The sequence below is a fragment of the Globicephala melas genome, chromosome 1 (genome assembly GCF_963455315.2).
Source record: "Globicephala melas chromosome 1, mGloMel1.2, whole genome shotgun sequence".
NCBI classification, from domain to species: Eukaryota; Metazoa; Chordata; class Mammalia; order Artiodactyla; family Delphinidae; genus Globicephala; species Globicephala melas.
The window spans coordinates 123,346,598-123,371,788 of record NC_083314.1 but is presented as its reverse complement, the minus strand read 5'-3'; the positions used below and the strand labels follow the sequence as shown (position 1 = coordinate 123,371,788).

Sequence of the window (25,191 nt, the reverse complement as noted above, 5' to 3'; positions counted from 1 at the left end):
TGGGAAGAAGAGACCTAGGAGATGCCCCTTTCCTGATACCAGCCCTTCCACACTCATCCCAGCCAATGGCTAGCGCTCCTCTAATCCAGGCTTTGTCTCCTGGGTGCAAGAGGGACACTCAGGCAGCTCCCCTTTTCTGATTCTTTGGACATATCACCCACAACCAGGTAACATCAAGGATAGCTTGTACAGCAGAGGAGGTTATAAGTACAGTGTTTGAAAGTTTGGGCTTTGGTATTAGACAAGCCTGAGTATTAAAGGGTAGCAGAGTATGCCACCCCAAACTATGCCACTTGGGCATAAGGTTTATTTTGAGCTGAAGGCAATTGAGAAGTAGTAAATAGAAGAGAAGCTCTCTGCCCTCCCCCCATTTCCCTAAAAGCAGGACATACATTTTTGAAGGTGTCTCGCCTCCCCTCTCTCCCAGCAAGGACAAAAGTTAATCATAGGAGACAACTCTGATCCTTAGCAGCCCAGAGATGGCACCAGAGGAATCAACATAACAAACTTCACTAGAACTAGCCCTTATCTGCCATTAGTTTCCACATAATATTTGCCTTCCCACAATTTGTTGCCCCTGGAAGCTCAATGTCCTTTTCCTTTGCCTTGTCACTTCTTGAAAAAATGTATTTTTCTTTTATTAAGATACCATATAAGCCCAAGTTCTAACCACCCCTTTGAGTTACTCAGCTGAGTGCTCCCGTACATATGCACGATGCACCTGCTAATAAACTTTTGCTTGTTTTCCCTTTTTAATCTCTTTTGTCAGTTTCATTTACAAGGATACAGTTAATGAACCTAAGATGGGTAGAGGGAAAAGTTTTTCCGTTCCTACAGTATGAAATTTAGTTCTGCTACTTTCTCTCTGTATGTCTGAGCCTCATTTTCTTAAAATGGAGAGAGTAATAATATCTACTACATCAAAAGGTGAGGGTATGTATATATATAAGGTAAGGAGATATATATATATATATAAAAATGTGTATGCAGTTAGAGGGGGGAAAGAAACGAGGAGAAAGAGGCAGAGGAGAAGGATGAAGAGGAAGAAGATGAAGAGGAAGGAGAGGAGAGTGAGGGGAAGGGAGGGGAAGGGATAGGAGGGGAGGGAAGGGAAGAACAAGAAAACAAGAAATGCGGACAAGCTCCAGGACCCCAGGCCTACATCAAATGTTTTCAGTTATAGAATACTCTATCACTATATAATCATATAGGTTGTTCCTACCTGATGCCAAAGCATCAGTTTCACCAAAGCAAGTACATCAAATACTGAAAAAAACAGGCAAAATTCTGTATGGTGAAATGGTCTCTCCCTGCATAAGTGAACAGAGCCTCTGGCTCACGCAGACGCAAACTCTCCTTTCCCGCCTTCCCCTCCAAGCACCTCCAACCCCCTGGAGTTAGGCTGCCCTCCTCTAAGACAGGCCACACAGAACTCCTTGCAAAATGGTTGAGAAGGTGGGCAGGGATTCCTCACCTGCAACACAGTTGCCTGAAGATCGAAACTGAGTAACAACATTTAATGGATATTTTTGCAAATTTTTATAATCACATTGTAAAGTCTTAAACAAAACGACCACACAAGGCAACAGCAAAAGGACCCAGTGTTACTCATTACCATATTTAAATATGTTTTCTTGGTCATCTTCCCAGACTTCTTGTCCTGGCTTTTCTTTACGTTCCATTTCTTCGACAGCAGTTCTCACTTCGCCGATCCCTGTATGTAGTTCTGGAGCTGAAAAAATGGCTGAAGCTGAGGTTTTGCTCCCCTTCATCTCTCTCCTTCTTGGTATCAGGTACTCTCTATCCTTCCTCAGTTTCCCGTCACCCTTCATCAATCCCTCTCTTCTCTCAACACTCTTTTCTTTCCTAGGTTTTGGTGAAGTTGTTTTTTTGTCAAGGCCCATTGCAATAATGCACCTAGAAAAAATATTAACATAAAGTGTTGATTAACCTTTATATATAGCACAATGGAACTGCAAAGATCTTTAGATCACTTCTCTTATTCCAGTAAGAAATGTTACAAGACACATAGTTATCATAGTACACAGAGTTAATTAAAATAAACTACTTTCTCCTTATTAATAGCAAAATCTTGTAAACACAATTCTTAATAGTTTTACCCACAGTAATTACACAAGAAAAGAAAGCAACTTAACAACAATGAATTATAGTCTCAAACTAAACTTTGCTCCTTAAAGTATATATTTGGCCTTATAACAGAGATAGATAGATAGATAGATAGGTAATTTAAGTCCTCATATTAGAATTATGTGATAAAAGAACATTCAGGTTTATCAATAAAAGGAAGCTGAGATAAAAATTATCAGAAGAAAGATGTCATTCGGTCTTTGATAATTTATTATTCAACAAGACAACAACAAAAAGACTTATATACAAAATTGACTCTAAATAATTATGATTGAATTTTTAAGAAACACAATCAGTTAAATATTTTTGTGCCCTTTAAATAAACACTTCAGGAGCCTGAATGCTCATTTTAACGGAACTGTCATTATTGCTTTTAGAATGGCCTTTTGAAACCTGTACCACAATCTTTTGGTGATTTTTCCTGGCAATAAGCTTTTGTTTTGGAAAATGGCAATAATCTATAGAGGTCATAAAGTCATTCTAAGTCAAATCTGGTGAGCCAGCAAATGATCTGAATGTTTTAAGACATTAAAAAATATTTTAAAAAATCAGTTATAACAAAAGTAACATTAATAAATTCTTCTATAGCTTTTATCCTATCTCTCAAGTTAATATCAAAATAGGAATTCCAATAACTGTAATACATACATTAATAAAAATGATGACTATGATAACAATAAGAGTATCCAGCACTCCTTCTGTGCCAACCTCTTTACTGGGTACTTTATATACATGGTCTTATATGATATATTCCCCTACAGACCAATAACTTAAGAACTATCATTATCACTTTACAAATGAGGAAACTGAGGCTTCAAGGATTCCATGACTTGCCCAAGTTCACCCAGCAGGTTAGTGATAAAGCTGGCTTTCAGCTCAGGACTGTTAGACTCCCATCACCTCCCACTGAAGTACACCCATATAATTAGATTACAGGTATAGCCTTCTCAGATGACTAGTTACACAGACAAATGTTACACTGCTGGGCTTACCACCAGGGCGTGCTCACAGTCTCCTCACAAAGACTAACAGAATGTGGAGAAGTTTTCACCAAGGCCTAGAGACAATCCCTGACCTGAAAGAGGTGCCTGGCAGCTACCAGTCTCCCCACTCCTCCTCTAGAACTTCACACATTCCCTTCTCTCTATGTCACACAACTATTGGGGAACTGGGTCAATTAGAGTGGGGTCAGAATGCAGTCAAGACTTTCCAGTCCAGGAAGAATAGAAACAATATGTAAAATCTGAAAATTGCCTCTATGTGAATCAAGTCCAATGGCAATTTCTTAAACTGAAGATATCACTGAATTTCAGCCATCCCTAGACTAGCAATAGCATAGGAATTGATCTTAATTCATTCTCCCAACAAGTAAATATGAGAACTTAGTTATATCACTTATCCTTTCACTATCTCCCCATAAAATAAAGCTAAAAGGATATGCGCTCAAAGTAACTATCAGGCTGTGAAAAATGGGATAATCAGAACATACTTACCTCAGCCATATTAAGCATGATAAATTATTTCTTGACTATAATGATGATATACGTAGCACACTGCTTTCCTTGGAATAAAGGTGTCATGAATCTTCAGAGACTATGATTACTAGCATTCCTTCTGTTCAAGTTATTCTTCCCTTATCAATGGCAACACCAAATACATTGATTTGGAGCCTCTGATATGCTGTTACTTTTAGTTTATGTTGTGACTGTGTAGAGGCTTTGATGCCTCCCTACTGCATGCACAGACTTTTTATTGCCCATCTGCTTAAGGGAATTAGGCAAACAAAGTGGATAACATCTGTGCTCTCCTCCTCACTGACTACCTATTTGACTTCTGAGTATAATATGAGGTGTTGATCCTCATTACTAAAGCTCAAAGCAATCTGCATTCTCTTGGTTACGCAATTCTTTTTCCTGTGTTTCACTTTAGCAACTGAAAGTAACTACCATGACTCTTCAAAGAGTTCCCATGATTGAGGGATGGATACAAGTGTGGAACCACCATACTTTGGAAGTGAACACTGCTAAGCTTTTCTTGTTTTCTAAGGACCTTAAACAGGTAACTCCAAAAATTTCTAAATCCTTCCTCCTTAAGCGAGAGAAGAGGTGTGAAAGAGTCATCTAGCAAGTGGGACAGTGAATGGTCTAGGGCAATGTATCAGGAATGCCTAGGTATATTTAGGACCTACCTGAGGTTGCTTTTCTGTTCCAAGTCAAATATGTGTTCTCCATATATGTGGACAAGTCATTTGTGGGCAAGTCATTTGTTTAACTCCCAGGAAAGCTAATGAGTTTGTATACAATCATCCATGTGTGAACACATTGCACTCTTTGGGAACTGCTGTATAAATCCAAGCTATAAAATGTTTGGTCCTAAACACTTTCTATCGAGGTTTAATAATCAGTGCCAAAATCTGATGGATGGCATCTACTCTCCTTTCAACACTTAACTAGCTTCTGTACAATTCTTTATATGATTTCACTTGGTTCTCTCTAGCTTCTTTCTTTGAAGTTTTCAAATAATAATAACAAAATGGTTGTGATGTTTAAGAGTAAGTTCTATTACCCTCAACTAAAATGCACAGTTCTCATATGACACTGGTTTTCATTTTTTTCTTAGCTTCATAATCAGCTGAAGTTAAGGCTCCAATCACTCTTTGACTGGAAAATAGAAATAATCAGCAGAGAACTTCCAGTTGATCCCAACACAGCCACCAGCTTGCATCTCTCTCTGCCCTATATGCCATCTTTCTTCCTGTTACTACAGAAGAATGCTTCCTCTCATCTAAGGCTAACACCTCCATTTGAGCCCTATATCCCATCTCCTCTAGTCTACTCAAGCATTTTGCCCCAGCAATTTCTCTCTCTATGTCACGCCTGATCAATGTGTTTTTGTTCCCCCTAGGGTATCAACCCTATCTATCAGCTTATAACCATATTATAATATCTCCCATCTTAAAATATAATAAGCCCCCTTGGGCCCCTACATCCTCCCTCCTGGCTGCCACCCAGTTTCCATCCTTTAGAGCAAAACTCTTTAATAAGAGCTATCCATCATCTCTGGCTTTAGCTCTTCTCCAATTATTTCTTAAACCCACTCCAAACAAGCCTGCATTCCTACCACTCCACAATAGCAACTTGTGCCGAGATCACCAATAACCAACACATGACCAAATAATCATGCTCAATCCCGAATTTTCATTTTGCTTCACCTAACCACACCTTCGACCCAGTTGATTATGTCTTATTCTTGAAACATTTTGTTCATTTCCAGGACATTGCTTTCTCTGGGTTTTCTGTCTAATCACTGGCCTTCCTTCCTAGGTTTTTCCTGGTTCCTCTTTATCTTCCTCACCTTTGAACTAAAGTGACCAGAGCTTATTGCTCAGGCATCTTCTCTTACTGCATTCCATTCTTAAGCAGTCTCATCCCATCTTATGACTCTAAATGCCATCCATATGTAAACAATTCTCAAATTTATATATCTCCAGCCTGGACCTCTCACCAGACCCCAGATTCACAGATCCAACCACCTACTCAACATTTCTACTCGCATATCTCATAGACGTCTCCAACTCAGGGTGTCCAAAACCAAAATCCCCTCCTTCCACTCCCAAAGCTGCACCTTCCATAGTCTTCCCCATGTTAACTGGGCATCTTTCCAGTTGTTCAGGTTAAAAACTTTTCAATCATCTCTGACTCTGCTCTTTATCTCATGCCCTGAATCCAATCCATCAATAAATCCTGTAAACCCTACCTTCAAAATATGTCTAGAACCTAATCACTTGTAACTCTTCCTACCACTCTCTCTCCTCTGGATTAAAGTAGTTTCCACCCTTCCCCACACCCTCCCTATTTTATTTTTCCCATAGGAGCTACTATCAGATCATGACAGGCCATTGCTCTAAACCTACCTGAGAGGCTTCCCATCCCTCTCAGAATAAAAGTCAAAGTCTTTGCAATGACCATAGGACTCTACATGACTTGACTCCACTGTCTCTCTGACAGTGACACCTTCTATCACTGTCCCTTTCTCACTTTTGCTCTGATCACACTAGTTTACATACACCAAGCATAATCCTGTCTCACACCCTTGGTATATGCTTTTCCTCTACCTGAAAACCTATTTGAAAAAGGAGACATTTTTTTCTGGTTTCTGCTCGAAAGACATCAGAGAGGCCTTTACTGACCATCCTACATAAAATAATACTGCCTTCTGACACTTGTCCCCCCTCATTCCTTATATCTCCCTTACCCTGCTTTGCGTTCATCACGCATATTACCATCTAATATACATTAATTGGTTGTTGTATTATTGGTATATTGGCATGGGGTTATTGGTATATTATTTTCACTTCCCCTGTCAGAAGGCGCTCTATGGGTCAGGTTCTTTGGTTGGTTCACTGCCATGTTCTAGCTTGGCACAGAGTCAATTCTCCATGAGTACTTTCAGGAAAAAATTAAGCAAAGCCTGCAAGAAGATCTCCTGACTACAAACAGAATGTCCAATATGAAAACTGATGAATAATAGTCAAAACTGACCTTTTATCATGTATTTTTTTATGTCCGAGATTGAAATTAGGGGCATGAGAGTGATCATGGGGCTACACGATAATGCAGGCACACCTCTATTATGCAAAACCTATAACATGCAATTATATAAGCCAGATGCTTGACACATGCTCCAGAGCTCAGCTCAAAATAAATTACTACGAGGAATGAGGGGGGGAAAGCCTCTCTCTTTCCCTTTAGAGACAGAACTTAAAGCATCATGAGGAAAGGAAGAGGTAGAAAAGAAACAGAATTTGAAACTCCACCAGCTTTTATGCCCACTATATAATAAATCTGAAAATCTACTTTATATCTTATAATTTTAAATACAACACACAGGATTGTGATAAACAACCTTTAACTTAGATATTTTAGGCTCATCTACATTGATATGATTCTTAACAAATTGTGCTGAGAAATACATCAGTAAAAGCATACAAAGAAAAATGTAGCAAAACTTGCCCTCTACCAAAGGACATTTGTTTCCATACTTGTAGCAAGGAGATGATCTCTCGACACACACAAACCCAAAGTAGCCTCGTTTGCCTCCAAGTCTGGAACCTTTTCGATGCTTATATTCACAGCAGGAACTTAACCTGTCCACCTGTATCCCGTTCAGGAAAAAGGTGAGACTGAAGGGGAAACCATAGTGCCTTTTGGAAATAAACTGAAAGGTCTCTGGAATTTAAAAAGGAAATACATTAGTGAAAGCAACTGACTTTGAACTAACATGTTTTAAATCACATTTTTCTGTTATATAAGTACAATATTATTTTCTAGATCTCCTTTTTAACTTGAGGACAATTTTTTAACCACAAAAACACATTCTATTACTTATATATATAATAAATACTCCAAGGCATTATAAAACTCTTTGACTTGTAATAAAATAATAAAACCTAAAATTATATGAGCATTTAATATGGCCAGGCATTATGCCTAATTACCTTGGGTGTGTTATTTCTCAACAACCATATGAAGTGGAAATATTACTATCATTAGTTTCCATAATGCAGAAATTTAGGTTTAGAGCTCAGTAATTCAGCCAAAATCATACAATAAGTGGGAGAGTTAATGTTTGAATCCAAACATCTCTCTAGATTCCACGCCTCTATCTTGCTATGTTATCTAGCAATAAAGTACATAACAAAAGGCTGCTGTGAGTTCAGTAATGCTTTTATATGACTATTTTTTTACTCAGTAATGCTTTTAAATAAATTTTTGTCTTTAGTTGTGACTTGAAACATCCTGATACATGTATGGATGAGGCAGAATTATTCCATCTTCAATCCATTCTCAGTTCTCCCTAGATTTGAGACCCCTTCTTGATCCCTAACCCACCCAAACGTCTCACCAATAAATTAAGAACCACTGCTTGGATTTCCTTGGTGGTGCAGTGGTTGAGAGTCCGCCTGCCGATGCAGGGGACACGGGTTCATGCCCGGGTCCGGGAAGATCCCACATGCCACGGAGCGGCTGGGACCGTGAGCCATGGCTGCTGAGCCTGTGAGTCCAGAGCCCATGCTCCGCAACGGGAGAGGCCACAGCAGTGAGAGGCCCGCGTACAGCAAAAAACAAAAGAACCACTGCTTGCAATTAAAAATTTTTAATCATTTCAAGTCTCTATAATGCTTTTTGAAGAAGTCTCACCCTATACATCCCAAAACCCAATTCTGAGAAACTCTATGTTACAGAGTGACTCAGAAACCTGCTTCTCATGACACTTCTAATGTTACTTCCTACAATAAGCCTCCCTGGACTCTTCCACTTCTACCAATAATAGGCTTGATAACTTTTGCCTCTCTTTTGCAATATTTCCTATTGTTACACTTATTATTAAAATATGGCTACACCAGTGGTTCTCAAGTTTTAGTGTGCATCAGAATCACCTGAAAAGCTTATGAAAACATAGATTTCTGGGCCTCACCCCAGAGTTTCTGATGCTACAGGGCACAAGAATTTGCATTTTTATCAAGTTGCCAGGTGATGCTTTATGCTGCTGGTCCAGGGACCACACTTTGAGAACCTTGATCTAGATGTTTGCTGCCCTGCATGTTTGTGAAATCCATGAGAGTTTAAATTTCATTTCCCCAGATCCCAGGACAATGGCACAGGAAGCCTCCAATAAATAATTAGTGAATCATTATTTTAACTCATTCTTTCATAGTCATCTAGAAATACTTTGTATATACCATACTATGCCCCTAAAAAATCTAAATCAGATGCAACTTATACTAAAGAATAGACTTATTGAAAAGGTAATTCCATCATTTATACCTTAGTATTTGTGATGTGAAATTAAACAAAATAAGAAAGAGAACATTGGCAAGTTAGTTTCTGGAGAAACTAAGGTACAATAGATATTAAAATCCACTTGTCTTTATATATGGACTTTTTTTTTTTTTTTTTTTTTTTTTTTGCGGTACGCGGGCCTCTCACTGCTGTGGCCTCTCCCGTTGCGGAGCACAGGTTCCGGACGCGCAGGCTCAGTGGCCATGGCTCACGGGCCTAGCCGCTCCGCGGCATGTGGGATCCTCCCGGACCGGGGCACGAACCCGCATCCCCTGCATCGGCAGGCAGACTCTCAACCACTGCACCACCAGGGAAGTCCCTATATATGGACTTTTTAAGTGCTAACTAGAAAGCTAGTTTGACTCCTCTTATTACAGAAACTTGAATGAGACATTCATGTAATATGATCCATTCTGCTGCAGCATCACACCCCTTAACTCCCTAAGGACCCAGCCCAGGAAGAGAGTAGACTCAAGGAAATGCTGAGAATGGGCACAGGAGATCAGCTCTTGGACACGACTGCCCTTCTATTTTGTACCCACATGGTTGGAGAGCACATCCATATATTATTTCATTTCTTCCATTGTTTTTCAAACTTATTGAACAGAAATTGACACCCTCTACCTTTGGTCCCTTGTTACTTATTTTGTCATTTTATATTTTAAAATTTAGTGACACTTCCCAACCCTGACTTCATGGTTTCTGCATGGAGTAGTGGAAAGATTATAGACCAGAAATTAGAAGATTTTGGTCCATGTTCCAGTTCTTCACTTATTAGTTGAGTGTGCCTTGATGAGACATTTAACTTTGCTGCATTTCAGAATTCTCATCTATAAAATGAGGGTGGCAGGGGGAGTGCATGAGGAAGTGGAGTGGAGGGGGTGACTCAGTTTACCCACTTCACAGAGCAGTCTTAAATATTATAATGGGCACTATTAGAAAGCATCCTATAATATTTGTAAAACGTAGTTATTCGTTGTTGACTGACAGTGGTAGCACTGTTTTAGGCACTAAAGAGACATAAAAATACTGAAGAAATATCAAACGTGTTCTCCTCCCTCAAGAAGTTATAATTTAGCAGAAGAGACAAAAAGCAGTGTACCAGACTTCTAGAGTAAGGTCACCAAATCCTATTCCCTTAAAATTTTGTCTCTGAAAATGGACCAAAGACTTAGAACACACTGAGCAGCAGTTTTTCATGAAAAAGTACTGAACTTTTGGTATGAACAGTGGGAATCTGTGGCATTCTTGCCTAGGGCTACTCCCATTGCCCTCTCCTGCCACTGCAGTTCTAGAAGGGAAGGGCAGGCCATAGGTAACCAGCAGCTTCACTGTCAGTAGAGGCCGACTTGATTTGGAGCAGAAGACAAAAAAACCTTCGTCAGTGGCATTACTAGTAATAAGCAGCAATCTCAGAGCAAACTGACAGGGAAGGTCAGAGGTTCTGCTGAGACTATAGTTCTAATTAGGGCAAGCAACAGGTCAATGGACTAGCCAGAAATTTAACAGAGAGATACAGGCAATAAGGCAGTCATAGACACATTCAATAAGCTTTCTGCACATCTCCAGCTAACTGGAAGCAGCATGGATTGGAGTTGGCCCAACTTATTCACACAACCCTGTCCTATTGCAAGCTTGCACCTGTGTACAAAGGAAACATTAGATCCTGGTGGAAAATAAAAGTTGGAACAGACTTGAAAACTGCCTGAACTTTGAATGTACTCCTGAACCCACTACAGTGTGTTGAATATAGCCCTCCAAAAATTCATGACCACCCAGAACTTCAGATTGTGACCTTATTTTGAAATAGGGTCTTTGTAGATATAATCAGGGAAGGATCAAGATGAGATTATCCAGAATTTGTTTTGTCCTAAATCCAATAACTGATATCCTTATAGGAAGAGGAGAGGATACACACACAGATACACAGAGAAGAATAACATGGGAGGATAAGCACAGGTTGAAGTGTTGGAGCTACATGCCATGAAACACCAAGCATTGCAGGGAATCACCAGAAGTTGGAAGAGGCAAGGAAAGATTTTCCCCTTCTGCTTTCAGAGGGAGCATGGCCCTGCTAAGACCTTAATTTTAGACTTCTGGCCTCCAGAACGTAAGACGATAAATTTCTGTTGTTTTAAGCCATCAAATTTGGGGACATTTGTTATGTCAGTCCCAGGAAACTAATAAACCTACACACTGATTCACTGGCAGAAGATGGAGGCTATATTGGCTCAAAGTGCTTGAACATGACCTCTGACAAATCACTGAATGTTCACTAAACTATGAAAACACAGAGACAACCCTAAGAGATTAGCCTAAAAAGTAAAAACAGAACAAAAAAAAAATCTGAGCAGAGACACCAGTGGCTGTATACGAAGGAGAGGGGACATGAATTTCACAGCTTTGCTCTAGATAAGCTACTAAACAAACAAACAAATAAAAAACCCAAGGAAAAAAAAGTGGGAATTCGGAATCCATAGTTGCTCTAATAGATGATCTAAATTGTCCTGTTTTCAACAAAAATATCAAAAGACACAAAGAAACTGAAAAGGGTATGACCCATACTCAGGAAGCAAAAGCCATCACACCCACTCCTAGGAAGCTGCTCAAGAGAAATGACAACTGATGTCTACACACACAAAAAAATTTGTCTTTGTATATTCATTACAGCATGACTTATAATAGTCCCAAACTGGAAACAATACAAATATCCATCAACTGGAGTAGATGAATAAAATGTGGTATATCCATGTAACAGAATGTATTCTCAGCTATAAGAGAGCAACTATTGACAGATGCTACAAATGGATGATTCTTAAAAACACTATGCAAAGTGAAAGAAGCAAGACACAAAATACTACCTATTGTATGATTTCATTTACAAGAAATGTCCATAGAAGGCAAATCTGTAGAGCCTGAAAGCAGATCAATGGTGTCCTAGGGCTGGCTATGAGAGTGAAGATTATGCCAAAGAGTGAGCACAAAGGAACTTTTTGAAGTGATGGAGATGTTCTAAAACTGTGATAATGGCTGTACAACCTTATAAAATTCCTAAAAATCAGTGAGTTGTACACTTACAGTGGAAGAATTTTATGGATTGTAAGTTACACCTATTTTTAACAACTAAAAAAGTCAATATATGATAAAGAGTAATAGAAAAAAGAAAAAAACAGTTAATGTAAGTCAAGGTACAATGAAATGCTTTGGTTTTAGGTATTAAGAGCCATTGTCATCAAAAGAGAGGGATAAAATGGAATAAAAGTCAGTTGGGAAAGCTTCACAGTCTTAATCTGAATCTTAAAAGATGGATACGGTTTGAACTTAAAATACGATTTTGAATTTAAAATCCTTTGTCCTATTGCAGACAAAGGAAAGAGCACAGGAAAAGATGATAACAATGTGGGGCGGGGCGGGGGGTGGGGAGGCAGGAGGCAAGGGGCTGGTGAAGCAGCCGCTGTGTTTGTGAAGAAGTAGTGAGGAATGCACAAATAGGTACAACAGGATCAGGTTATGGAAATACAAGAAAATGGGGCAGAAAAGGAATTATAAGAGAGCCAGAAAAAAGTTACTTTGTTCTTCGTATCCACATGAAGCCTAGAGGCCAACGTCTGCCTTGTTTGATAGGATGAATGATAAATAAAACTGCCTGTGAAGAACTGTACTCTTTACAAATAGCAGAAATATTCCATGACTTCATAGGTGTACATAATAAACAATCGATCTGTGGCCTGATGTCTAAAATCAAACTGCAACATATCATGAATCACTATGATAATAAAAGATGCACTTGCCATGTTCCCAAATAATTAATTGTATTGTTATTCTCATCCAAAAGCAAGAGAAATTAATGAATGCTACATTTTGAAGGTGTTTACTGCTCCAAGCCTAACTGTAAAGGCCCTTTTTTTTTTTTTTTTTTTTTTGCGGTACGCGGGCCTCTCACTATTGTGGCCTCTCCCGTTGTGGAGCACAGGCTCCGGACACGCAGGCTCAGCGGCCATGGCTCACGGGCCCAGCCGCTCCGTGGCATGTGGGATCTTCCCGGACCGGGGCACGAACCCGTGTCCCCTGCATCGGCAGGCGGACTCTCAACCACTGCGCCACCAGGGAAGCCCCATGGCCCTTTTTTTAAAACAGAAGTCTCCTAAAAACCTATTCACATTTCACTGAATCATGCACAGCTTTGATTTGTAAAAAGGGCAGATTATTTTCAGTCCAGCTAAATTGCTAAGATTGCTGAACCACAAGTCAACTCTGAGTCACCCAACTTTTCAATTTTGAACGATTACTTTCATGGCAATCAAGGGCAAGCTGAGACAAAACTATTGTGTGGACAGGATTCAATTACTTCAGTCCCCATTCCAACCTATTATTCAAGACTGTTCAATGACATAACAAAAAGTCAGTTCTGGGATCAATATGCACGCAAAATAACACGTAGCCAAGTAACATTCTCCCGTAACCTTTGGTTTTGCAATCTTATCACAGAGTGGACATCATCTCCCAGAAAATCATTCAGCTAAGCCTTGTTCTTTTTTCATCTGTATGTGCCACATTTCCCAGCAGTCAAGTAGCCATTTTAAATGAACTCTATTGATTAAAGCATGATCTAAGACCCAGGAAAATTTCATTATGTTAACTCCAATTTGAGACTGTAGCTAATTTCAGCTATTCATCAAAATTAATAGTTGAAAGTGATACTTTTAAAAAATAAGTGTATCTAATCACTATTATTAGGGGTTTCATACCCCTCCTGTTATGGAGATATAGGAAATCCTTTGCTACTGAGAATAGCTAACTGGGGCTGGATAGTACTAAACAAGGCTCTTGCATCTAGTCAGGGGGCTGGGATCTGCTCTCAACCCTGCTCAGAACTGGACGGATGACCTTGGGGAGCCACTGTACCTCTGGATGCCTCTCATTTTCCTCATCTACATAATGGAAGGAACGAACTCTCAGATACTATGACAAAATGAAACAAAGTAAATTACGTTTCAGCTAAGTATGTAAAATGGGAAAAAGTTTCTGGCATTATTTTTTAAAAAGAAATTTTATAGATTTTTATAAAGAAAAGTGTTTTTTCATTATAATACAATATATATAATTCATTATATAATTCATTATAATATATAATATTTTACTTTAAGTCAAAACCAACATTCAAGTGTTTATCCTTTCTTATGTTGGTAAGTTTTCAATATTTTATCCCTAAATATGTATAGTTCTCTTTAAGCAGTTGAATTTTTTTAAATCAATAATCACTGTTTTTGATTGATGAAGGAAATCAGAAAAGCCAAAAGTAACAACCCCATGTTTGCCCCCAACTCCTCCCTTTAGTCCCTAAGTCTATATCTAGATTACCCAAATATAAATATTTCTTTTAATCAGTAAAAACACTATTACTTTCTAAACAGAGTGTCTTAAGCAAGGAAATAACAAACATAATCCTGTAACAACTCTTCCTTTTAATTGCTGTGCCACAGAACTAAATATTGACACAAAAAAACCACTTTGGTACAATATGTGAAATCCTATATTGGATACAAAAATTATCTTATGCTAACAAACATGGATTTATGATAAAAGGGAAATGAAAATGTAATAAAAACATGTAGCCAAATTTTGTACTGTATTATTTAGGTGTGATTCACCCTGAGGTTTATTGGATTTGTGATTTTATCTCAGCATAGTTCTAAAGAACAAATTGCCAATCTGGTATTTTTCTCTTAGAATAAGGTATGATGCAATTCACTATGGCAAGACAAACAGTTAACTTGTAAATTGGGGGACAGTTTATTCGTACAACATTTTAATGATCATATATCTCTATTTCAAGATTAATCTGTTACTGGGTTAAATCACTCCACATTTCTTTATTCCACAATCTGCAAGAGTAATTGCTGCTTCAGTTTCAATCATGGAGCAGTAAATCTGGATTTACTTTTAGGCAGCTGGTTAATAAGTCCCTGGATATGCATAATTTCATAGAGTGATTAAAGTCATTTTGATATTATACCAACAATAGCTTATCTAGAGCATCAACTGCAAGCAATTAAAACATTCACATTTTATGTGTACCTTTTTCAAGCAGTTTGCCTGCGTAGACACACAGGTTTTCCCCACCACAGTGCTGCTGATAAACTTTTATTTCATCCCGGAAATCTGAGTGATCATAAGCTATGTGCACATTTTTCCCCAAATAGATCATTGTAATAGCTGCATTACTATGCAGTGGTGTTTTGTGAATCCTTCTTGAACCCTAGAATAAACAAAAAAGGGGGGCTTATTAATGAATTACCTTCTAATCAGAGTGTGATCACCTTCTAATCAGAGTGTAATACAAAGAATAGAAAAGGCTATTTTTATGTACCTTGCAACAAAACCCTTATAAAATGTCAATCTATATACAGTGCACAAAAAGTCAAGCCCATTACAAAACAAATGCCTTTAACAATTATAGCATATATACATTTTGGCTTTGTAGTTTTAATGTAAATTCTGGGGATTTGGACAAAGTTTGTCACCTTTTATCTTACGTGTGTGTCTGTGTTTTACATGCAACAAAAATATCAGTGACGGGAAGAGGAAACTACTCTTGGTTGTTTTTGCTAGTTCTCAAATAAAAATTCAAATCAAATTAATTAAATAAATATTGGTGACATAATTTTGTTCTAATTCAAATTGACATTAACTGTAATTTAGCAATTGTTTTTGTAATTGAGTGTTATCTTTATACTTGAGCACTGACAATACATCCTTCCCTGAGCTTATTCTTTGTGGGAGGGAGATGCACACATTTGATTCCTTCTATGGTCACTCTCAGGATCAGGAACAATGTATGCTGGGTACCTGGGGTTATCCAGTTTCACAGGAGGCATTCAGTTCAATGAAAAACCAACATTATTAATATTATTCTTAATATCAAACAATAAACCCAACAAAAAATATCACCTCATAAACCTAGTTGATATTCTATGGCATTGACCAATTTAAATTACTTATAAAATAAACACTAAACTTAAATACCAGAGATTAAATATCCAATGCCTTGCCTCCTAGTTTATATTCTGAAGTATTTTCACAGTAGTGAATAAGTATAGTGTTTGCCTAACCTCTAAGAGGAAGACCTGGAAAGAGAAGCAAGAAAAGGAAGAGGAAGAAGAGGCAGAGAAATAGGAATGGCTCCTTGAGAGACTTTAAGAGGTCCTAGTAAGAATATCGTAGGTTTCTAGAACTATACAGATACCAGGCATTACTTTTAATCTACTTCACTTTTCTAAAAATCAATTTTTAGCTAAATGAAAAATGTGAAGAGACCAACTTTCAGTGAATCCAAGGCAATTATTTGACTTTGATCTCACTGAATTACAGATGCCGTGGAAGCATGCATTTTTTTAAGAATGACAAAGCTGCAAAAAAAATTTCTGAAGGAACTACTAAAATACTTCCATCTCCAAAGCCATTCCCTTCTACCTCAGAGGATTTTTTTCTCATTCACTCCTATTTCTTTGAAGCAAAAACCAGAAGTAGTAAATTTGATGAAATTCAGCAAATGACAGTCTGAAAAGTGTAAATGGGCGGGAGAGTCTGAGATTTAAAGTTTGAGCAAATTGTCTTGCCTGTGGACAGAGCTCCCAAATAGATAATCAAGAGAAATATTTCAGGGACACCAGGAGCCATGAACGTAAATCAGCAAACTGGATAATTCTTTGCAGATTAGAAACATCTCCTTGAGTCACAGTTGAAAGCAAAGGGATGATGGCAGGCCTGGCTCTTGGTTACAAAGTCATCTCATGTTTCCTCTTGCTTGAGCAACTGTGGAACGTGACATGCACATGTGCAACCCAACCCACAATCACCAGCCTAAGGCAAATTCAGCTCCAAGCTCCCTGGAGAGAACATTTATCATGTGCACACTAACCAACTGAGAGCCCACATCCACCCTCACCCTGCCTCTAACACTCTGGGCCAATATTCCCCTGCCCCAGCACCAGGTACCAGACAACTCAGGACAGCCCAACACCAGAGCCTGCCAAAATCATTCATACTATCCCATCCTATGCCTGCTTACCCTGCATTGCCCAATTCTTCCTCGGAAACCACAACAGAGGCTCTTTCCCACCTTTTCCTCCCACGCCTCTCCTGACAGCCCTGGTGCTTCCCTGGGTGGCCCTGCATGGCCTGGTGTGATGGTTAATTTTATTTATCAACTTGGCTGAGAGACAGTGCCCAGATATGTGTCAAACAATATTCTAGATGGAATTCTGACTAAAATAAACAGGCATGTCCCTTCCTCTTGAGAACTGTAAGGGACAAACTGTCTTTTTAAAGGTAAGTGTCTTCTGACCTATAAGTCTCAACACACCCGAATAATCATAAAACTGACATTTTAAAAGTCAGGCAGAAGAATTACTCGCTTTCATTAGGAAAGGCGAAGCTAGTGAAAGGTTTTAAGCAGGGGAGAAACATGTTGGGAGCTATTCTACAAAGTTTAATTTAACATCATTATGTAGAATCTACTACTACTGAGATGGACTCTGCTTACTCTCTTCTCCCCCTCCTGCCTTTAACCCTCTGCTTCCTGATTCAATCTGCTAACTTACTACTCACCTCTCAGACATCTGTAATTGCACAGGGCTTATCTGGAGTCTAGGAAGTAGATAGGGGGCCTCAACCAGATATGGAGAAAGCCCCAGACTAGTTCATGCCTGAAGAAGTTCTTTGCTTTCTCTATCATAAAACATATAAAAACTTAAAACAAACTGTTTTATTTTTTAATTGATAAGCATAATAATTAAGTAGGTTCTTATTTGAAAGCCTGTATTTTCACATATATAAACACTATTTATAGTACCATCCACATTTTCAGTAGGCTGCTGTGTGGAGTAGGTGACCAGCAGTTCTGAGTGGAAACACAGAATTTCTGCAGATGATGAGGTAAACCTCAGAGCAAAATCTAACTAGTCACATAGATTCTGTAAAAGCATTAAAAAAAACTCTGCAGGTATTATATCTCCAAATTATAAAGCAACAGGGCACAGAAGCAATGTGCTGGGCTGTAAGATCTACACCCTGTCATTTGGTTTCCTAGACTCCAGATAAGCCCTGTGTAATTACAGATGCTTGAAAGGTGAGTGGGAAGTTCATGGATCATGGCCTAGAGACACAGACCACAGAAGCCAGGGACCCTGTTCTATACATTCACAGAGGAACAGGTGGCCACCAGCAAGCCACATTTCTTTACCTCTTTCATTTACCTCTTTCTTACCTTTTAAGAGCATTTGAAGGATGCTTTGGGATGGTAGTCATGAAATGAAAGAATGAATTTAATGTGTAAATTAATCATGAGAGCCATCTCTCCGTAAATGAATCTTTTCTAGATCAAAATAAAATAAATCTAAATACTAAAGTAAAAGTGCATGATTGGCATGAATGAGATGCTCAATGTCATCGGTCATTAGAGAAATACAAATTTGAAACACAGTTAAGATACCACTTACCCACTAGGACAGCTAGAATCAAAAGACAGTAACAAGTATTGCTGAGGATGTGGAGAAATTTGAACCCTCATACACTGTTGATGAAAATGTAAAATGGTGTAGTCACTTGGGAAAACAGTTTGGCAGTTCATCAGAAAGTAAAATGTAGAGTGATCATATGACCCAGCAATTCCACTCCTAGGTATACATCCAAAGAAATGAAAACATATGTCTATGCAAAAACTTGCAGGCAAATGCTCATAGCAGCACTACTCATAGCCAAAGAGTGGAAACAACCCAAATGCCCATCAACTGACAATGAGATAAACAAAATGTACAACCATATGGTGGAATATTATTCAGCCACAAACAGAAAGTACTGATACAACCTGCAACATAGATGAACTTTCAAAACATTATGCTGAGTAAAAGAAGCTTGACACAAAAGAATATTTATTGCATGATTCCATTAATATGAAATATCCATAAGCAAATCAATAGAGACAGAAAGTAGATTAGTAGTTGCTAAGGGGTAGGGAAAGGAAGATTAGAGAATGACTGCTTATGGATATGGGTTTCTTTTTTTCTGGGGTGATGAAAAAGTTCTGAAATTAGATGGTGCTTATGGTTGCCTAACTTCTGAATATAATAAAACCATGAACTGTACACTGTAAAAAAAAATGCATAATTTACCACACTGTGCCAATTTTATTCTAAACCCCAGGACCTAGGAGCTAGTGACAGGTCCAAGAGACATCTAGAAAGCTACCGAAGCCATGTGGAAAGGTGACCGCATTTTGAATAGAAAGACAAGTGTCAAGGTCTAAGCCTATGGTGATGGCCAGGTTTAGGGGTGAAGATGAAAGAGGCACAGAGGAGCAAGATGAGAGGTCAAAGGAGAGAACAAAGAACCGTGCAAGTAGAGTGCCATGGAGGCAAGAGCGGGAAGCTTTGAGGAAAAGGCAATAACAGCATAAAATGCTACTATTAAAGACAAATCATGGTAAGTAGAAAATAGAAACTAAGATGGTAGAAGTAAACCTAAATATACCACTAAATAAAATAAATGTCATTAGACTAAACCCACTTATTAAAGGAACAGAGATTCTCAGGTTGAAATAAATGCAAAGCACACATATGCTGCATAAACATATTTAAAGTCTAAAGCTTTAGAGACATTGAAAAACTTAAAGTAAAAGAAATATATATGTATAAATATAAATATATATTTATGTATATATATACATATATATTATCTAAAGAAAATAAGGAGAAATACTATTAGACAAAATAGATTTTAAGGCCAAAGTAATAAGAGATAAAGAGGATCATTTTTTAATAATAAAGAATATCTTCACCAGCAAGGTAAAGTATCCCAAATCTGAGAGCATATAACCAGGTATTCTCAACATTTACAAAGCAGAACTTGACTAATTACAAGAAGAAACTGACAAATCCACAACTACAGAGAATGAATTATCACTAGAACTCAGGAACTAAGAGACCAAGCAGATAAAAAAGAATGGTAAGGATGTAAAAATATGAATGACATAATTGGACATTTCTTACTTATTGAACATTTATAGAACTCTGCTCCCAACAATTAAAGAATCACATTTTTTTACAACGACTGAACATATCTTAGCCCACAAAGCAAGTCTCCACAAGTACCAAAGAATCAAAATCATGCAGAACAAGAATAAGATGCTTTCTAAATTACATTCAGTGAACTAAAAGGAGTTCTAGGATTTAAAATATGGCAGGAAAAGAAAAATGTCAATAGCTCACAGATATAGAGAACAGATTTGTGGTTGCCAAGGGGAAGGGGGGTGGGGGAGGGAAGGATTGGGAGTTTGGGATTAGCAGATGCGAACTATTATATATAGAATGGATAAACAACAAGGTCCTACTGTATAGCACAGGGAACTATATTCAGTATCCTGTGATAAACCATAATGGAAAAGAATATGAAAAAGAATATATATATATGTATAACTGAGTCACTTTGTTGTACAGCAGAAATTAAATAGAACATTGTAAATCAACTATACTTCAATAAAATTTTAAAAAAGAAAAAATAAAAATTTAAATGGAATGTGTGGAAGATAAAATTGAAGAAATCTCCCAGCAAGTAGAGCAAAAAGGCAAAGAAGTAGAAAATGGGAGGGAAACGCTAAGAATATTAGAGCATCAGTCTAGTAGTCCCAACATTCTCAAAATAAGGATTCCAAAAAGAGAGAACAGAAGTTAAAAAAAAAAAAAAAAAAAAGACCAAGTCAGACTAAAGCCCTGTGAACTCAAAAGCCAGACATGCCATGGTCTGTCAGAGCCAGGATGCCTGCTGACACCTGCTGTGTTTCCAATCTGAAATAGAATGCCCAGGGGAAGCCAGCTCAGATGCTTATCCGTGCTTCACTTGTCATGACCACAGGGTGGAGAAGTTGCTGCTCTCTCCTCTGTGCCCAACTACAGAAGCCCATTTGCCTGATCATATTCCTCCTGGACGTCCAGTGTCTGGCCCACACGAGGACCTCATTAGATGCCTTGACTCTGGTGAGCCCCATTTTTCTAGGACACACTCATGACCTGACCTCTCTCACCTCCCCACAAGGGGCTCTTAAAACTGTCAAGGAAATAAACCTAGATAGTGACCCAAAGACTCTATTCAGTTTATTTTCTCCTAGATATATTATTCTTTCATTGCAGTGCTAGGTTTGCGCTTATTTTGAAGTTTTATGCATACAAGTAATAGAACTCCAAAGAAAAGCAGGGACTCAGTTAACACATTTGTCAGAATAGTGGTTGCTCTGGGAAGGAGAAGAAGATGTGACAGGGCAGGAAACAGGGGGTTTATCGTATGACAAAAGTGTTCTACTTTGTTGGAAAGTAATGGCATATACACAGGTGTTTGATTGTTGTTTAACTTGAACATATGGATTTTACATATTCTTATGGTTTATATGAGATTTAAACATGTTTTATAAAGTATGACCAGGTAGAGTTCGCCCTAGTAATATATTCTAGCATCAGAAAATCGAATGCTGCCACCAAATGAGGATGATGAGGAAGTCACCATTTTTGCAAGTGGGGGCCACAGCCTTCAAGAGAGCATGTTTGTTGGCCTGGTAGAGAACAATGCCACCATTCAAAGAATTCAAAGTAAGTTTTAGTGGATGTGGTAGATTCTATCATTGCCCCCAAATATTCACTGCATGTCTCTATGAGAGGATGATACTTCCACTCCATTGCTGTCAGGCTTTGGTAATGGAATTCAAGTGTAAGTGACATGTGTCACTCCTGAATGGAATCTTCAGAGCATTCCATGGCTCTGCTGTCCACAAGGCCAAATACCCCAGGACAGGGACTACTCATCCAGTCTGGGTCCCAGAATTGCCATTGACCAGCAACAGACAATAATGAGAAAAAGAAATTAAATGTAAGCTGAGTTGCCAGGGGTTGCTTGTTAGACTGAGCTACAGTAAACTACTCTTCAGAGAACTCTGCAGTAGGAAAGGAGAAAACAGAAGTCTCAGGCTACAGAATGTGAGGAAAGGACTTGGTTACTCTATGCCTGGGTATGTTGAGAGACACAGATGAATACTAGAGGAAGGAATAAAAATCCAAATAGGAGAGGAGAATGACAGACAGTGCAAAGTGCCATGGCAGTGGAAAAGGATAAGATCAAGGAACAGGGCAGAGGGTGGGCCTCGGAGATGGGGGGTACAGGCTCTCTCAGAGACCGTAACAAAGAAAGAATTAGTGAAAGGTGGATTGAAAGGAGGAAATTTGAGCAAGCACAAGGAAGACAGTCTCAACTTTTAGAGAAGGTTATTGGTGAGGCAAGTTATTGGTGAGGCAAGCTGCTGGGAGGGAGATGGGGACAAGCGGTAAACAGAGCACTTGAACGAGGCTGGTTTTGGAAAGCCAACATGCCGTCAACATGCAATGTTGACACTTCGCTCCCTGATTCTCCATCAGGTGAAATGTTGACCCAGCCATCTGCTAATAACCACAAAAGTTACATATAATTGCTATTAGTTGTATACTTACACTCCAAAACTTAAGAGATCTTTTGCCTTCATACTAGCCTGTATCTGTATAAAGTATAACTGGCCTTAGGACCATTTTCTTTATCAGTATTTTAAGGAATGATTACAACAAGCTACAATATATTTTAAGAACACTGAAAGGAAAATATTTATGAATATTATACAGTAATTTGCCAAAAGTATTAAAAGTGAGTGTTAATAATTATTTTATATGGTACACTGTGTTTTTCGATATATTTAAAACCCTGAATATTCACAAATTAAATGTTAAAATACTTCCTGACATGTGATTGAATGGGCAAATTAAAGGAAATAAATGATTTGGAAATGGGTATAATACAAACTAAATTGGAATACAAGATTTACTTGATTTTTTTCTCAATTATGCTAAATTACTCAACTGAATTACTCAAATATTTGGTTTCAGATTCATTCAAGCTTACAATTACTACATTTATAAAATTATTATATTTCTTTATGCAAGTCATTTTGCATTCGATTTCCTTAGATTTCATCTAGAAATCTAATAGTGTAATGTAATCGGTGCTAAATTAATAAAAGAAAATTTGATTCTATAATCACCCTGGTAAAGAGAGGTTCTAAGCCATTTGGAGCAGTGGTTGGACGAACTCTTCTCCTTCTCCATGTTTCAGGTCTATTTTCCCTTGTGATTTTTCCATTAGGGGGAGGAAGTGGAGGAGGAATAGGCATCATGTAATGGTTAATCTTTGGAAATCGATATCGATTCATTCCCTGTGAATTGTCCATGGAGTTCCTGAACTTCATCATTGCCTTCTTGCCCTGTAATCACATTTCATGACATAAGAACAAGTGAAGTAGAAGTGGTGACCCAACATAACCCAAAATTAAAGACAAGACTGTATGATTGACATTGTGTGCAAACACAACTGATATCAATAGACAAACTTAAAACACTTCAATCTGTTGAAAAATGGCATTTTGTAGTACCCATAGCAAATTAAATTTTCATGGATTTCTAACCTTATTTAAGTATATTTTTTAAACCAAACATACAGTGATGGCATTTTTATAGTATTTTGGGGATTTTCCCTCAACAATCCATTAAATCTATGGGGACCCAGTACAATTAAACAATTTAAAATCAAGAAGTTCGAAGTGTTATACTTTGAGATAGGATTGGATAGTTCACTTAACGATAGGGTATTTGCACATTTTTTACACTGATTTCACCCACCCAGGTGTTATAACATTCCTTGGTAATATGGTTTCAAGGAACCAAAACCCCAGACTCTGACCCAAAGTCTCTATTCAGCTTATTTTCTCCTAGAAATTCAACTTGTGGGAATAAATTTCACCCAGATAACTACACAAGTACACTTATGTAAATGTGTATAAGGATACACACAGACACACACATGCACACACACATATGTCTAAAAAATTTAGTTGATCAGTTTGGGATTGACATGCCCATGCTGCTATATTTAAAATAAAATGCCTTTCCATGAAAAAAAGAAAAGAAAAAGAAAAAAAAGTTTAGTTGAACCACCAAGTCCATCAGTAGGAGGATATTTAACTAAATTTTGCTTTGTTCTGATAATAGATTCTCATCAGGCTTTAAAAAGAATAGTGTTAATCTATTTGTCCAGAGTCTGACATAAAAAGGTCCATACAGTGTGATCTTACATTTCTTTTAAATAATTTATATGTGGATTTTGATAAAATCAGGGATGACTGGAAGACTCGGAACACAGGGTTGCCTTTGTGGATTTGAATCATTGTGGGGTGGTGAGGGCATATAAGTTTAGTCAACATGTATTACCTTAATGATTAAAAGCACCTAATGTATAAACAAAAACTTTATGTTTCAGGTATATTTGAGCCTCTGAACTTTCACATATTGATAATTTTTGTATATCTGAGGTAGTTTCCCAAACTTTAAAGTATCTTTAATCATTTTTATCCGTTTTTTACCAATTTATTTGGTATTGTTTTAAATTCATTTTCAGCCAATTTATTCTTTATTTTGAGATGCTTAAATTGTGAATAGTTATTTTTACGAAAGGAACGTCATTCCCCAAACATTCTCATTGCTGAATAAACAAAAGCAGTTTAAAGAAAGGCATGTATACGTCATATTTTGATTGAAAACAACATTTATGTGAACAGAAAGGGATTTAAATAGATATTCACCAAGGGGTTTAGAATTGTTAGAATGCTTGACATTGCAGGTATTATTTATGCTCTCATTTTTCTTTTCTTACATTTTCCAATTTTTCTGTGATGGTGTGCATTGACATCGTAATAACAAATATAAATTAAAGAAGTGAAAACAAGATAATAAAACAATAAAATCAATGAATCCAAAACTTTTTGGGCCTGGGGTCTATCTTTTAATTTCTAAGTAGTTATCAATCAATGGCATACCTTATTTGGAAATGGTTTAGTAAATTTTAAAAATTAACCTTCTGCTCCTTACCTTGCTTTTTCTTAGCCCAAAGCATCTTGGACATCTTCCCATGCCAGTATAAATAATTTACCTTATTTTTTAATATACTTTAATATGCCATAACATTTTTAAACAATAAATTCTTAGGTGTCTTCCAAATGTTCACTATTGCAAATATTACAATACTAAATATTCCTGAATCTGTTTCTTTCCACATGCATGTGTGTTCCTAGGATAAATTT

General features: G+C 37.7%; 1 protein-coding gene across 4 annotated transcripts in view; it reads right to left on the bottom strand.

The window, feature by feature from the left end:
- Positions 1 to 25,191, bottom strand: part of ERICH3 (glutamate rich 3) — a 112,600-nt gene that overhangs the window by 37,496 nt on the left and 49,913 nt on the right. For 2 of the 4 annotated variants that reach the window (XM_030865960.2, XM_060304260.1), the window contains 4 exons: positions 23,101 to 23,319; positions 15,069 to 15,249; positions 7,190 to 7,376; positions 1,616 to 1,917 (listed from right to left, as the gene is read on the bottom strand). In XM_030865960.2, coding sequence (XP_030721820.2) covers positions 1,616 to 1,917; positions 7,190 to 7,376; positions 15,069 to 15,249; positions 23,101 to 23,319 — 889 coding nt within the window. The remainder of the gene's footprint in view (positions 1 to 1,615; positions 1,918 to 7,189; positions 7,377 to 15,068; positions 15,250 to 23,100; positions 23,320 to 25,191) is intronic. The other 2 variants (XM_060304261.1, XM_060304268.2) reach the window with 1 other exon arrangement.